The sequence below is a fragment of the Garra rufa genome, chromosome 2 (assembly GCF_049309525.1).
Source record: "Garra rufa chromosome 2, GarRuf1.0, whole genome shotgun sequence".
Taxonomy (NCBI): domain Eukaryota; kingdom Metazoa; phylum Chordata; class Actinopteri; order Cypriniformes; family Cyprinidae; genus Garra; species Garra rufa.
Window position 1 is genome coordinate 51,117,641 of NC_133362.1, and position 16,765 is coordinate 51,134,405.

Consider the following 16,765-nt stretch of genomic DNA (forward strand, 5'->3'; position numbering starts at 1 on the left):
TTAGGTGCAGGTGATACTCATCAGAACTCGGGTGATTGTGATCGCCGGGTGTGACTGGTGTTAGAGCCTGGCCAATCCGTGACAACAGTAGCCTGTTTGATCATTTCACAAGTAATATTCAGGAAATAAAAGATAATAAATGGATGTTTGAACTTATTTGCATGTTTTTATTTTTTTTATCCTCATTCCAAATGATCAAAAAAGAGAACACTAACAATAAAACAAAAATATTACATATTACACTACTATATAGTAGTAAAATGATCAAATGGATGAGAATAGAGGAAACCAACAATAAAACAGAAGAAATTACTAAATTATTAGAATATTATTATACCCCTGTGTACACTATGACCACATTCACCCCTGCCACCCCCATTCCTTTTGGGCAAAGGGACGAAATGATCGCTGGTTATGCTTTGTAAACACTTTCTCGTCTTGCGAGGCGGCACCACTGCGAGGCAAAGATGTACCGGGAGATGCGCGTCTATTAGACGGCCGATCGTCACTTCCAAAAGGCAAACATTCCCCTTCAGAGTGAGAATCGGCAAATAACATTTGCAACATTTGTTTGTGCTTTATTTGTTTGTGCTTCATGAACAATCTCGTCTTACACAGCAGCACAACTGCTCCGCAAAGATGTACCGCGAGATGCGCATCTATTAGACGGCCGATCGTCATTTCCAAAAGACAAATATTCCCCTTTAGAGTCACAATCAGCAAATAACATTTGCAACCCATCTTCACGGTACAACTTTTTATCAGCCGTTTGGTGCTTTTCTCCTCACAAATCTGACAATTTACTCTACGCTATGAACTGTACTGCTTCCGCATCAATGAAGATCGCTCACATTCTCTATGATTTCTTCCAATACTTTGAACAGGAACAAGACGTAATTTTGGTCTAGAATCGAAGTACTACATGTCTGCCATCTAGTGGTTAGGAATACAAATGAGAAATTACACCGTATTAGGAACTACAGTCTATTTCAATGGGTATGACGTCTTGTCGCAATTCTGCGACTTTGGCGCTTAGAGGGTTAAGAGCTAGTAGCAATTACTAGAACATTTGGGGTTCTATTTAATTCAGTAATTCTCTCAGCCCTGGAACTGTATGAGTGTATGTGTGAAATGTGTGTGTGTCTTTGTATATTAGTTTTGTGTATTAGAGTAGTTCAATAAATCATTGTTTCATTAAAAGAAGTGTCTTGAATTTTATGTTCACAAAAGTTTTATCTGTGCTCAGATCCAAGCTACCTGGCTTTAAATTTCCTAGCATAATATTTTTGTTTATTTATGATTTTGGCCATGAGCATAATATAAACCTCAGAGTCGATAAAGTATACTGATCTAACCACTTCGCAGGACAAATGGTTAAGAAGCTTAGTCTATTAATTCAGAATCAATTTAATCAAGTTCAGAATCTTTGGATTTGATTCTTTATTGGAATCAATTAAATTTGATCTAATTCCTAGAGAAATTATTTCGTCCTCATAACTTGAACATTGCATTATAAAATTCCAGGTTATCCAGGATGGTTGAAACTCTTGACTGTTTTCTCATCAGGTTTTTTGAGTTCCTAGAGTTCTTGGAGAAAATGCCACTGATACAATAATACTACAATATAGACAGGCAAAAATTCTATAATTTATAATAGGTATAGTTATAAAACACCTATTTATCCACATATTTGAACAGTGATTCAGTTAAAGTGAATGTCAAACCTCAGTATGTTGAGTCGACAATATGGACTCTTCAATCCATCATAAATCAGCTTCACTCCTGAGTCCTCCAGGTAATTGTTACTCAGGTCCAGCTCTGTCAGATGGGAGTTTGTTGATTGTAGAGCAGAAGACACAGTTTCACAGTGTCTTTCATAAAGATCACAGCTGTCAAATCTGCCAGAACAGAATGTTTTTAGTCAACTTAATTTCTGATGTTCAGTTTTTCTGCAAAAACATATTGTTCTATTCATAGTCTGGGTAGATGTAGAACAAAACATTTAATTGAAAAGCAGTCAGTGAAATTACTAACAGTGCTTTTCTGCAGCATCTCACAGCTGGGATGAGTCTCCCGCAGTTAAAAGATGACGTGAACATCTTTGGGTTGAACTCATCCAGCACCTTCTCTGACATCAGCAGTACATAGGACAGCACTGTGCACATTGAAAATGAGAGGTCTCTTACTTGATGTTCATCTGAACTGAGGTAATTCTGTATTTCCTCATATAATGAATGATCTTTTAGCTCAAGTAAGCAGTAGAATAGGTTGACTGAAGCTTCATCTGATATATCTGAGATATCTGAGTCATCTTCATCTGAGTACTCGCTTTGTACTTGTTTAATGTATTTAGTTGTTTGTCTGATGCTCTCTGTGGTGTCTTCAGTGTGTTTGATTAAGCCTTTGAGCAGATTTTGACTGGATTCCAATGATATTCCCATGAGAAACCGCAGGAACAGGTCCAGATGTCCTCTCTTACTCTGTATTGCTTTATCAATGGCTCTTTTTGTTAAATCATGAAATTTTACTTTTCTAAAAAAGAATTTAAGCTTTTGTGTGGCTGTAGTTTGTGAATCTTCAAAGAAAAACAGAAGATCTCGCTTGTTTTTGTTCAGGTAGCAGAGGAACACATGCACTGCAGCGAGGAACTCTTGAACACTCAGATGCACAAAGCAGAAGACCTTTGTCTTATAAAGTCCAACTTCCTTCTTAAAGATCTCAGCAATCATTCCTGTGAACTCAGTGTCTTTACTCACATCGATACCACATTCTTTCAGATCATCCTCGTAGAACACAATGTTTTCCTTCTTCAGTTGTTCAAATGCTAGCTTGGCTAACTTCAGAATCCTCTTTCTATTTAATTGTAAGTGCTTTGTACATTCACTTTCTTCTTGTTCATCATACTTCTGACTCTTTGTGTACATCTGTATCCGCAGGAAGTGAATGTACATTTCAGTGAGTGTTGTGCTAATGGTCTCTGCATTGTTCTCAATGAGAATATCCTGAAGTACTGTGGCCGTGATCCAGCAGAACACAGGAATATGGCACATGATATAGAGACTACGAAATGTCTTAATGTGAGAGATGATTCTGGAGGCCTGAACCTCATCTGTGATTTTTTTTCTGAAGTACTGCTCCTTCTGTTGGTCTGTGAATCCTCGCACTTCTGTGAACAAACCCACAAACCGAGAAGGAATCTGATTGGCTGCTGCTGGTCGTGATGTCACCCAGACGAGAGATGATGGAAGCAGATTTCCTCTGACCAGATTTGTAAACAGCACATCTACGGATGCTCTTTCCACAACTGTGTCCAATGTTTTCCTTTTAAAGTTCAATGGCAGTCGACTCTCATCAAGTCCATCAAATATAAATGCTAGCTTACATTTCTTATATAACTCTAATTTTTCCATGTCCTTCAATTCAGGATAAAATTTCAGCAGAAGCTCATGGAGACTGACCTCTCTATCTTTTATCACATTGATCTCTCTAAATGGAAGCAGGAACACACAGTCTATATCCTGATTGGATTCTCCTTCTGCCCAATCCATAATGAACTTGTGTACACAGACAGTTTTTCCAATGCCAGCGACTCCCTTGGTCAGCACAATCTTCTCCTCATTGTTTTTCCTCAGTTCAGTGAAAATATTATTGCATTTGATTGGCTTGTCATGTATTTTTTTGTTCTTGAAAACATCATCAATCTTCAGAATCTCATGTTCGTGATTGACACTTTTCATATCTCCCTCTGTGATGAACAGTTCTGTGTAAACAACTTTGAGATCTGTGTCATTTTCTTGGTTGCCCTCAAAAATATATTTTGCCTTTCTCTTTATGTTGTTTTTGTGAGTTTTTAAGAAGTTTTGAAGCTCTATAATTAAAAACAAATAAATAAGAGACAAAAAAGCATTATACAAATTTGACACATATCAGCATGTCAGCATGATTATCATTATTAGTTACTGATTCAGACAGATTTCATGCTGCTGAAAACAGCAGTCCATTATTAACAGCTTGGATTTCAATTTTACAATTTCTGAATGTTTATGTTCTTTCCAGATCACTTATTGTATTGATCGTGATCTTTGGGCCATGCAGACCAATGTTACTAGGGGTAATGAATAGTTTCCACATCATTTAGCACATTAAACAGGATGTAAGGCTGTATTTACAACATGTTTTAACCTGCTTAAATTAACCTTTCTGTGTCAATCAATTTGGTGACAATGCCACCTACTGGTTAACTTTAATACACAGTTGTAGGATGTTTAATTAAGGCTTTTAGACTATTGCAAACTGGGTATCACTGGGGACACACTTTTCTATTCTATACATCTGAACAAAATCAGCTGCTAATGTGACTGGCCCTGTAATTGCTCCTTGCAGTTATATTTTCTCATTTCCATCTAGAGACAGTGATTGATATTTACTCCAAATCTGTTGTGAATCACCTCCAACAGGGACAGATGTCTTCTTATTGCCCTCAGGCTGAGCTGTGACAGAGAGAAAGATATAATTACTCACTAGGAAAAATTTATCTCATAAACACAGCAGAAAAAAAGAGGTTTAAGTTAAACCCTCACACTGGTAAATATTTAATCATGTTTCAATTACAGTAAATTAAATGTTACCTTGCTTCTGTTCATTCTCCAACTGTTCAGCCAGATCATTCTTGTTCATCTTCCTCAGAATGTCCACCATGACCTTCACAGCTTCTTCCGGTCCAAAACATGCCACCATCTTATCCACTGTGTCGAATATATCTGCCTTTTCCATTTCAGACTTTGAAATGCACTTATTGTATGTATTCTTTAAGTGCCAGTGAAACTCCTTCAGTTCAGCTTCTACTAGTTCCTTCAGTGAGTCCACGAGCGGCTCTTCAACAGATGCCATCGTCCTTCACCAATTCAAAGAAAAAGAAGAGATCTGAAGTTTTTCCACTCTTAACATGTTGACCTATGTGCTCAATTATATGTGGCACTTTAAAATCTATATCTCTATATAAAATCTCAGTATCTCATGAAGTAGTTCAGTATTATTTACAAACCCTGATTAATGATGATATAGATGTTTCTTGTTTATCCACTGAACTGCATCTTAAAAAGAAGTTCTTAAATAAAAAGATTTCCTGTAATTTCTGCATTTTATAGGACTCAGGTGGGGAAAGTTTTCTTCAGAACTTAAACCTGTTAAACATGATTATAGCATTCATATTTAAATGCTATATTTATCTGGTGAATCAACCAACCCAGAAAATGTGAAAAAGGACAACCCAGTAACTTTGTTTTGCCTCTTTTATCTACATTTTTTGTTCATGTTTATATCATTACTAGAGCAGCTGGTAATATTTTTTTTCAGCTATGTAAACATTATAGCTGTTGTTGTTAGCTGTAATTAAAAACATATTCACCATAAACTCCCACGTTCTGATGCTATGAGGACACAGTGGATAAATTGTACTCATGAAGAGAATGCAAACAAGAGTCATTAAAGGACTAAAAACAAAACTTGAATCTTAAAGTTGGATAAATACCAAATGTTTGTGATCTAACTTCATATTCAGGACATGCAAGTACCTTTATATTTTGTAAATGTTTTGAATTCTGAAAGTGCTTGTTAGTATGTTGTATCTCATTGTATTCACAGAGACCAGAGCTAGGTTGTTATTTTTAACCTGAAATTTTCCACAATCTGTATAATTAACAAACACACATTTATTGCTTCTCAAAAATAAATAGTGGCATAGCTCTGCTCTTTGTGAATACAGTCAAAGACAATGGTGTTATGACAGAAAAGGACCCAGAAGCGAAGGCCGAAAAAAAAACTGTTTATTTCTCTTTGCAAAAAATAACTGCTGTCTGCAGTCCACCTCCACTTCAGTAGAGCAGAACAGGGAATTAACACAGGAAAAACAGGAACGGAAAGTCTTTGATAAGCAGTGGGTGAGCACAGACCCAGGCAGCGCAGCGAGGGGCGATTTCCTCAGCAGGTGCGGATTGAACAGCGGAGAGCGTCCGGGGAAGGGTGAGCCGCCGTAGGCAGGTAACGGGAAGACTGAGCAAACACTGAAGAATCTTGACGGATTACTTTCAACACGACAGGACTGGACTAAACTAGACAGGACTTGACTTGACTTTGACTCGCTACAGACTTCAAACACAGAGAAACAGAGTTCAGGTTAAAAGAGCAATAATCTGGTGACAAAGCCCAGAAGCACACAGGCAGAAATAGAGAGGGAAATTAGAGTGAAGGGGAAACAGGTGCCGCATCAGTCAGCGCAAGCCCTGATTGTGATAGCGACAGTCATACCAGAACATGTAATCACAGGAATACTGGGTTGATAATTTATAGTTTGGATAAAAACATTGATATCTACAGTAGCAATCAAAATAGAGCAAGTCGTCTTTTGAAACTAACTGACACTCCAAATAATGTTTGTGTAAACTGCATCGTTACAAGTGACTGTTAAAAAATTATCTGTCATTGAATCATTCATTCAAGAGATTTGTTCAAAAATGCTGATTCATTCAGAAATGAAGCAAGTATATATGAGTGAATCATTAATTCAAACCACGTTTTGAAGAAGTTTAATCTTAAAAATTGGTGTATTAAATATATTTTAAATATATATTAAATGTTTAATAAATGTTTAAATGTTAAAATATATATTAAATGTTTATTAATTCATTCAAATTAATTCAACACTTTTAAATATACTGCAGCAATTCATATTTTATCACACATTATTTTGTTTTTTGTTTAAAACTATAATCTCTGTTTGAGACAAAAAAAAAAAAAAAACGTGATTCTCAATTCATCCAGAATCGTGCAGCTCTAGTTTTTAATGATCCATCTTCAAGAAATTAATTTGCTGTGTCACTCACATTCTCCAGTTTTGTTACTAGAGTATCTGAAGCATTCTCGAAGGGGGTTGGAAAGCAGCAGCTCATTTGCATTTTAAGAGACATACGCGAAAACATCGTTTTTTTTTTTTAATTGTGTCCCATCTCTGGTCTCTGTTAACATCCTCTTCACAGATCTTGCAATATTTCCACACAAATTACATTTTACTGCAATGAAGTTTGTGTGCAAGTTTGAACAAAGATTGGCTTAAATAAAACCAAAAATTATGAGTGTCTGTTTACACTAAGTGGAGAGGCTATTTACACCAACTCCATCCACCCCCATGTTGCTGGGCTAGACAATACTTTTAATGGCAGCAGTTACACATCAGCTCCAGTGGCGTAGGTAGTAAAGCACGTAGCATTGAACCGGAGTTTGAATCCGCCTTCTTCAAACTTTTTCTTTTTCACATCACATATCACATCGGAAAGGAAATTTATTTTCAATAAAAATTAAGGAAATAACTAAAAAGAAGAAAATCAAGCACCTCCTGAGTGTTTATCGGGTACAATTAGGGGAAGGTGTAGGGAGTACTTTATTGTCCCAATAATGTGGCCTACATTTAATAGTTTGTTTAAAATGTAAGCCCACCATGTTATTATTGCATACTATGTTAAAATGTTCTACCACACTGAGGTGAAAATATCTGCCATTAAGTAGTATAAATACACTAACTACTGTTACACTTATTGTAAATAAAATACTCTTATTATTTTACAGAATAAATAGAATCCATTGCTATTTGCATTTAGTGTAAATAGCAAATTGCTAAGAAAATACTGCTCTTTTCACTTAGTGTAAATTGCATCTATCACTAAGAAAATATGGGAAATGCTTTACTTAAAGCATTCATGTTTAATGCATTATAAAAGTTGTTTTAATGCTTTGATTATGCCTTGTAATGCACCTTATAATGCATTGTAAAATCTCATGAATAACTGTAGCCACAGTTTAACACCTATCAATTCATCGTTACAGTCTATATATTAAATTTGTTATAATTATTTACAAAGTATAACACACATTTTTCTCTTTCTCTCTGCATGAGCCATGGGTGAGACTAAAGTCCTGACAAGTAAAGCCCTGGCATTTCTCTTCTCTGTTTTCTTTTATGAAGCTAAACATTCCTTCTATTTCTCTGTCCGATTCTCTCTCAGATAACCTTCTACATACATGCTGGGTGCATCTGTATTTTTTATTGTCATCTTTTTGTAACTATACAAGTTTAAACAATTTATAATTGAAAGCGATTAAGAACAGTACAGACATATATGCAAACTAGTTTTACTCTAGTATTAAGCACTGTAAAAATGCTGTAAAATTGTCAAATGTCTTCAGTAACTTTGTTTCCCCTTCAGTCGAATCACTTCGACGTTACATGGGAATTCGCTTAGAATCCAATCATCTCTGAGCCTTATACAAAAAGGCCAATGAAAATTGGCGAGTGGCATTTGCATGACGCGCCACGCCCCGTACATACGGGTATAAATAGCGACGTCATGCGCCAGTCAGACAGCTTCTTCGCTTCAGATCCGTCTGATGTTGAGCCTGCTGAGTCTCTCTACAAGAGTTCTACTACAGTTCTTCAAGAGTTCTTCCCTAAAAAGAGTTCCTGCTCTCTCTTCTGACGTGCTGCCAAAACTAAAAGAGCTTATTTTCTGGTAGCCGTCAGCGATCTCCTGCGGGCTGCCGTTTTCACGGCCAATACAGCCGCTCTGCATTCCAGCGCAAAGCCCCGTCGAGTGCACTACCGCCCCGCGGTTTTTCCCTGGGCAGACCGGGAGCTAAAAGAGCAATTTCTCGCGGTCGAAAGACGTTCTTTTCAGAATGGCTTTTCGACCGTGCGCTTCAGGATGCGGTAGTTTCCTCCCTCCTGCGGACGGACATGATCTCTGCCTCACGTGTTTGGGGAGTGAGCACGCTGAGGCAGCGTTCATGGATGGTGAATGCGTTCATGGATGGTGAATGCATTCATTGCGAATGCATGACCATGACCACGCTGAAGTCCCGCCGCTCGTTCGCGAGGCGGCTCCCCCCGTCTTCCTCCCGCGGTCCGTCGTTGAGCCGTCAATGCTTTTCGGCCACCGCGGTGAGACGTGGGGGGGACTTAAAAGTCACCGTGCAGAATGCACCGCCGGCCCACACAGCGTGGTCCCGTCGAGTTCCCGCTGCAGTACGCTTCCCCGCCCAGCGGGCTGAGCGTCTCCTTCGGTGCTCCTGCGGAGGATGAGATGTCGACCGCAGCATCAGAGGGAGAGTCTGATGGCGAGGCGGACGCTTCGGCGGCGCGGCCCCCTGCAGAGGTGGCCGCTCCGTCTGAGGTGGACGTCGAGCTGTCGACTATGCTTCTCCGGGCCGCCAGGGGGATCGGTTTGGAGGTGCTCCAGGCGCCCCCGGCCGATCCCTCTAGGCTGGATGATTGGTTCTTGGGGAGGGCTCCCGCGGCTCCACCTCGCCCTCCCTCGGTCCCATTCTTCCCGGAGGTGCACGAGGAGCTGACGAAATCCTGGCGGGCTCCCTTTTCATCACGGCCCCGCCCCAGCTCCTCTCCCCTTGCCACCCTCGATGGCGGGGCGGCCAGGGGGTATGCAGCGATTCCCCGGGTCGAGCGCGCTGTAGCGGTGCACTTGTGCCCGCGCGGCGCTGCCACCTGGCGGGATCATCCGCATCTCCAGTCCAGGGTGTGTGAGCGCTCGTCCGCTCTTGCGGGCCGCGTTTATCACGCCGCTGGACAGGCCACCACCGCCCTGCGTGCTATGGCGATACTACAAGTTTATCAGACCCAGGCCCTGAAACAGCTGCACGAGGGTGGTCCCGACCAAGGGGTTATGGAAGAACTCCGCGCCGCCACCGACTTCGCCTTACGGGCTACGACGGTCACGGCGCGTTCCCTTGGTCAGGTGATGTCCACAGCCGTGGTCCAGGAGCGACACCTATGGCTCATTCTGGCCCAGATGGCAGATGTCGACAAGGCCCGCTTTCTCGACGCTCCTGTCTCCCAGAGTGGCCTCTTCGGCGACACAGGACTTTGCCCAGCAGTTCTCGGCAGTCCAGAAGCAGAGGGAGGCCATCCAACACATCCTGGCCCGCCGCGAATCCAAGACCATCCCGCCGCCGGTGGCCCAGCCTCCCTCTGCTCGTTGCCGAGGGCGAGCTGGCCGCGGGGGAGGGACGCCGCCCGCCTCTCAGGGACCAGCAAGAAACACCCGCAAAAAAGCCGCGAAACGTCCCTGACGCGGGCAACCCGGAGGTGGAGAGGATTATTCTTCAGGGGACGAAAACATCTACGTCCCCGCTCCCGGTGGAGGGCCGGGGGTCATTGTGCACTTTGACGGTCGGCGGTACCACAACTTCAATAAAAGAGCAATTTTTCTCACCTCCGGGGTCTCGGCCCGTGTTCCCGTTCCGGGCGGCACCAGGATGCCCTATCGGAGCCGGATACGGAGCCGTCCATCGCCAGCGCGGGAACCTGGGAAGAAGGTAGGCCCTGCTCAGAGCAGCTTGTCTCCCCTCCCTGTTCCCCCCTTAGGCTGCCCCACCACGGTCACGTCGGTCAACGTTCCCTTGACACCCCTGTCGAGGCGCTTGGGAGCCTGGCTTCAGCTTCCCAGCCCCTCGCGGTGGTTGATACGGACGGTACGTCTCGGCTATGCGATTCAGTTCGCCAAAGCTCCGCCCAGGTACAGAGGTGTCCATCACACTCTTGTCCATTCAGACACCCACGCCGCTGTTCTGCATGCAGAGGTCGCAGTCCTACTGGCGAAGGATGCGATCGAGGTTGTCCCTCCAGCCGAGATGAGGTCAGGGTTTTACAGTCCCTACTTCATCGTGCCCAAAAAGAGTGGTGGGTTAAGACCCATCCTGGATCTCAGAGTCCTGAATCGGTCCCTTCTCAGGCTGCCATTCAAGATGCTTACGACGAAGCGCATTCTCACATGCATTCGTCCCCAGGATTGGTTTGCAGCCATCGACCTGAAGGACGCGTACTTCCATGTCTCGATTCTTCCTTGCCACAGGCCCTTTCTTCGGTTTGCGTTCGAGGGTCGAGCATATCAGTACAAAGTCCTCCCATTTGGCCTGTCCCTCTCTCCCCGCGTTTTTACGAAAGTTGCGGCCCTGGCCCCTCTTTGGCTGTCAGGTTTCCGCATCCTCAACTATCTCGACTATCTCCCCACTCTCGAGAATTGCTATGCGACCAGAGGGACCTGGTGCTTCAGCACCTCAGCTATCTGGGCCTTCAGGTCAACCGAGAAAAGAGCAAACTCTCCCCAGTGCAGAGGATCTCTTTTCTCTGTGTGGAGCTGGACTCGGTCTCCATGACAGCCCGTCTCACCAACGAGCGCGCTCAGTCGGTGCTGAGATGTCTGGACTTATTCAGACACAAGACAGCGGTTCCTCTAAAAACATTTCAGAGGCTCCTGGGGCATATGGCAGCTGCAGCCGCGGTCACGCCGCTGGGCTTGCTTCATATGAGACCGCTTCAGCACTGGCTACACGACCGAGTCCCGAGACGGGCATGGCACCGTGGCACACTCCGGATTGGCGTTTCCCCGCAGTGTCGCCGCCTATTCAGCCCATGGTCAGACCCTGCCTTCCTCCAGGCCGGAGTACCCCTGGGGCAGGTGTCCAGGCACATCGTGGTTTACACGGATGCCTCCACCACGGGTTGGGGTGCTGTGTGCAATGGGCAAGCAGCTTCGGGCTCCTGGACAGGACCTCGACTGCAATGGCACATCAATTGCCTCGAGTTGTTGGCTGTGCTTCTGGCCCTTCGTCGCTTCCGACCGACGTTGCGTCAGAAGCACGTGCTTGTTCGTACCGACAGCACAGCGACTGTGGCCTACATCAACCGCCAGGGCGGTCTCCGCTCTCGTCGCATGTCACAACTCGCCCGCCGTCTGCTCCTCTGGAGTCGAACGTGGCTGAGATCGCTACGAGCCATTCACATTCCAGGGGAACTCAACCGTGCAGCCGATCAGCTCTCATGGCAGTCCACCCTCCCTGGAGAATGGCAACTCCACCCCGAGACTGTCCAGCTGATTTGGAGTCATTTCGGGGAGGCCCAGATAGATCTGTTTGCCTCCCCCGAATCCTCCCACTGCCAGCAGTTCTTCTCCCTCAACGAGGTATCCCTCGGCAGGGACGCTCTGGCTCACAGCTTGCCTCCGGGGCCCAAGTATGCCTTTCCCCCAGTGAGCCTCCTTGCACAGACCCTGTGCAAGATCAGGGAGGACGAGGAGCAGGTTCTCCTGGTCGCCCCATACTGGCCTGCCAGGACCTGGTTCCCAGAACTCATTTCCCTCGCGGCAGCCCCTCCCTGGAAAATCCCCTTGAGGAAGGACCTTCTTTCTCAGGGGATGGGCACAATCTGGCACCCACGTCCCGATCTTTGGAATCTGCATGTCTGGCTCCTGGACGGGACGCTTCAGACCTCGCCGGCCTTCCACAAGCCGTGATAGAAACTATCACTCAGTCCCGAGCCCCCTCCACAAGGCAGGCGTACGCACTGAGGTGGGGTCTGTTCGTCGACTGGTGTTCCTCACGAGGAGAAGACCCACAGAGATGCACGATTGCAGTAGTGCTTTCCTTCCTGCAAGAGAAGTTGGAGCGCAGGCTGTCCCCTTCGACTCTCAAGGTGTATGTTGCCGCTATTGCCGCACATCACGATGCAGTGGATGGATCATCCCTAGGTAAGCACCCTCTGGTCGTGAGATTCCTCAGAGGCGCTAGGAGGATTAATCCTCCCAGACCGCGCCTCGTACCCTCTTGGGACCTCTCCGTCGCCCTCCAGGGCCTGCGGGGACCTCCCTTTGAGCCTCTCGCCTCAGTTGAGCTTAAATTTCTGTCATTAAAGACGGCGCTCCTGACTGCGTTGGCCTCCATCAAGAGGGTGGGGGATCTACAAGCTTTCTCTGTCGACGAAGCGTGCCTTGAGTTCGGGCCCGGCGATCCTCACGTCATCCTGAGACCCCGGCCCGGCTATGTGCCCAAGGTTCCCACCACGCCTTTCCGCGATCAGGTGGTGAACCTGCAAGCTCTGCCCCTGGAGGAGGCAGACCCAGCTATTGCGTTGTCGTGTCCAGTCCGTGCTCTGCGCACCTACGTAGACCGTACTCAACACTTCAGACGCACCGAGCAGCTCTTTGTCTGCTTTGGAGGTCAGCAGAAAGGGAATGCTGTCTCCAAACAGAGGTTGGCGCATTGGGTGGTAGAAGCCATCTCCCTGTCATACTTATATCAGGGAGAGCCTTGCCCCTTAGGCTTGCACGCCCACTCCACACGGAGTGTTGCATCTTCCTATGCGTTGGCACATGGCGCCTCATTAGCGGACATCTGCAGAGCTACCGGCTGGGCGACACCAAATACCTTCGCCAGGTTTTACAACCTCCGCTTAGAGGCCGTTTCCTCCCGAGTTCTGACAGGTGACCGGGAGGACGGCTAGTGTCGGCTTGCTGCGTCATTTCACGGCGCCAATCCCCAGTATGTTCCCTCCGGCGAACCTGGGTCCTCCATGCCCCGCAGTCAGGGCTAGATGCGGAGTAGTTCTTGACTGTGCTCCTGCCGGGTCTCCTTCGCCCCGCAGGTTATGGCAACATTCTCTATGATTCTCCAGAGGTCAACCAGAAGGCCTCTGTTTCCCTGAAGGAGGGAACGGAGACGTTACATCCCCTGCCACGTCCCTGTCGTCGCGCTGACGCCGGCTCAATCCGGCTCCTCAGCGAAGAACCTGTCTGACTGGCGCATGACGTCGCTATTTATACCCGTATGTACGGGGCGTGGCGCGTCATGCAAATGCCACTCGCCAATTTTCATTGGCCTTTTTGTATAAGGCTCAGAGATGATTGGATTCTAAGCGAATTCCCATGTAACGTCTCCGTTCCCTCCTTCAGGGAACGAGGGTTACCTACGTGACCTAGACGTTTTCATTCAAACAATAATAATTACTTTATTTGTTGTTTTCTAGAAGTAGTCTATTATAACATATTCTGAATTAACAGTGTTCAAAAACAGTGTTCAGAGTCTAAAATCACAGTTGACACCCTCATTCACTATTTTAATACATTAGTGATTAATATAATCCCCTTGACAATGTAAACCACAGTTTTACTGCGTTTTAATACAATAAAAAATTACTTTCTATTGAAGGTTTGTTGAAAGTTAAATAAATAGCTAAATAGTTTCTAATATTAATAATAAAATATTAAACCAAAGTTCAGTCATACGTTAACCCTTTAGGCGCCAGGGTTTTTTTTGAAAAATGCTGGATTTTGACATCAAGATTTCAAAAGCTTGTGGCTTGAAAGGGCTTAAAGATAGAGATCTACTGTAAATTAGAAAAATGTTGGGCATCACCAAAAGTTGATGTGGGGTGTAAATATTCTCATCTAATTTGCATATTATGACGTCATCATGGGGGGCGGCATTATTGAAATTCATAATATTCAGGAAATAGTAGATATTGAATTGATGTTTTTTAGTTTTTTGTCTTTTTATCCACATTACAAATGATCAGAAAAGAGAAAACCAACAATAAAACAGGAAAAAGTACTCAATTATTACTATATAGTAAAATGCACGTGAACAGTAGCCTAATGTTTGATTAGTTCATCAGTAATACTCAGGAAATAATAGATATTGAATGGATGTTGGAACTTATTTGCACATTTTTTGTCTTTTATCCTCATTCCAAATTATCAGAAAAGAGGATACCAACAATATAACAGGAAAAAGTACTAAATTATTACTATTCTATATAGTAAAATGCATGTGAACAGTATCCAACTGTTTGATCAGTTCATAATAATATTCAGGAAATAATAAATATTGAATGGATGTTTGAAGTTATTTGCTCATTTCTTTGTCTTTTATCCTTATTTCAAATAATCAGAAAGAGGAAACCAACAATAAAACAGGAAAAGTACTAAATTCTTACTATATTACTATTCGATGTAGTAATAAAATGCATGTGAACAGTAGCCAACTGTTTGATCATTTCACAAGTAATATTCAGGAAATAAAAGATAATAAATGGATGTTTGAACTTATTTGCATGTTTTTATTTTTTTTATCCTCATTCCAAATGATCAAAAAAGAGAACACCAACAATAAAACAAAAATATTACATATTACACTACTATATAGTAGTAAAATGATCAAATGGATGAGAATAGAGGAAACCAACAATAAAACAGAAGAAATTACTAAATTATTAGAATATTACTATACCCCTGTGTACACTATGACCACATTCACCCCTGCCACCCCCATTCCTTTTGGGCAAAGGGACGAAATGATCGCTGGTTATGCTTTGTAAACACTTTCTCGTGGTGCGCAGCGGCACCACTGCGAGGCAAAGATGTACCGGGAGACGCGCGTCTATTAGACGGCCGATCGTCACTTCCAAAAGGCAAACATTCCCCTTCAGAGTGAGAATCGGCAAATAACATTTGCAACATTTGTTTGTGCTTTATTTGTTTGTGCTTCATGAACAATCTCGTCTTACACAGCAGCACAACTGCTCCGCAAAGATGTACCGCGAGATGCGCGTCTATTAGACGGCCGATCGTCATTTCCAAAAGACAAATATTCCCCTTTAGAGTCACAATCAGCAAATAACATTTGCAACATCTTCACGGTACAACTTTTTATCAGCCGTTTGGTGCTTTTCTCCTCACAAATCTGACAATTTACTCTATTTACGCTATGAACTGTACTGCTTCCGCATCAATGAAGATCGCTCACTTTCTCTATGATTTCCGCCAATACTTTGAACAGGAACAAGACGTAATTTTGGTCTAGAATCGAAGTACTACATGTCTGCCATCTAGTGGTTAGGAATACAAATGAGAAATTACACCGTATTAGGAACTACAGTCTGTTTCAATGGGTATGACGTCTTGTCGCAATTCTGCGACTTTGGCGCTTAGAGGGTTAACATCAGAAAGGAGGATAGAATCCTATTGTCACACCCCCATTTGACTGTTTGTGTTGATTTCTCCCTTTTTTGCTCATATATGGTTTTCCTGTTCCTGTCCTCATCAAGTTAAATTACTAGTTAATCACCATCACCGGTCTGTGTCATAATATCATATCATATATCAAATATCATATCGTATCATAATCTACCCTTTATAAGTTGTATTCAGTTCTGAGTAGTTTGTCCGATCACAAGGTTATGTTCGTGTGTCTTTCTGCCCTTCATGTGTGGATTTGCCTATTGTGGAAATTAAAAGACTTGTCATTGCATTTCATCTTCGTGCGCCTACACACAACTGTTACAGATGATCGGACCAAAAACAGTATAGCGGCGTTTACCCCACATTTTCTTTTTTTCTATTTTAATGTTTTATATTCCTTTTTTTCCCCCATCATAAATGACCCGGCTGTTCTCATCCTCCAGCTAGAGCAGGGGGAAAGCTCTCTCGACGACCACACCCAGGAGTTTGTCTACACGCACTACCTGGACCGCTGCCTTTGTTCATTTTACCGGACTGGCCTCAACATTGCCACACGATCTCAGCTGTCCAGGCAAGGTCCTTGTGAGAGCCTCGCCACATATATTGAGTGGGTGCTGGTGTCCTGCAATTCTTCAGGTACTGTGGATATCATGGACGATGACACCAGCCCCACTCAAGACCCAGAACGCAGCCAACTACCACCCCGAGTCGCAGAGCAAGAGCCTGAGCCCACCGCGGACGGAGAGCCATCGCCAAAGGGAGCGACAGTCGAAAGATCGCCACAGAGCCTGTGACAACCCCATCCGACCATGTGCGAGAGCCAGCCATGTTGAACACAACGGATGTTTCAGTGGAGCGTGAGGGTGCTGAGCAGAGCACCGTCCAGTGCATCGCCGCTGAGGGTGAGC

The 16,765-nt window shown here is 44.1% G+C and overlaps 1 protein-coding gene across 1 annotated transcript; it reads right to left on the minus strand.

The window, feature by feature from the left end:
• Nucleotides 1-1,702: 1,702 nt before the first annotated feature.
• LOC141325976 (protein NLRC3-like) lies at nt 1,703-4,890 on the minus strand. Its single transcript, XM_073834693.1, has 4 exons — nt 4,629-4,890; nt 4,428-4,490; nt 2,035-3,868; nt 1,703-1,898 (listed from the first exon to the last, which is right to left on the minus strand). Exons 1-4 carry the CDS (start codon nt 4,888-4,890, stop codon nt 1,703-1,705), a joined length of 2,355 nt encoding a protein of 784 aa, XP_073690794.1.
• Nucleotides 4,891-16,765: the final 11,875 nt, after the last annotated feature.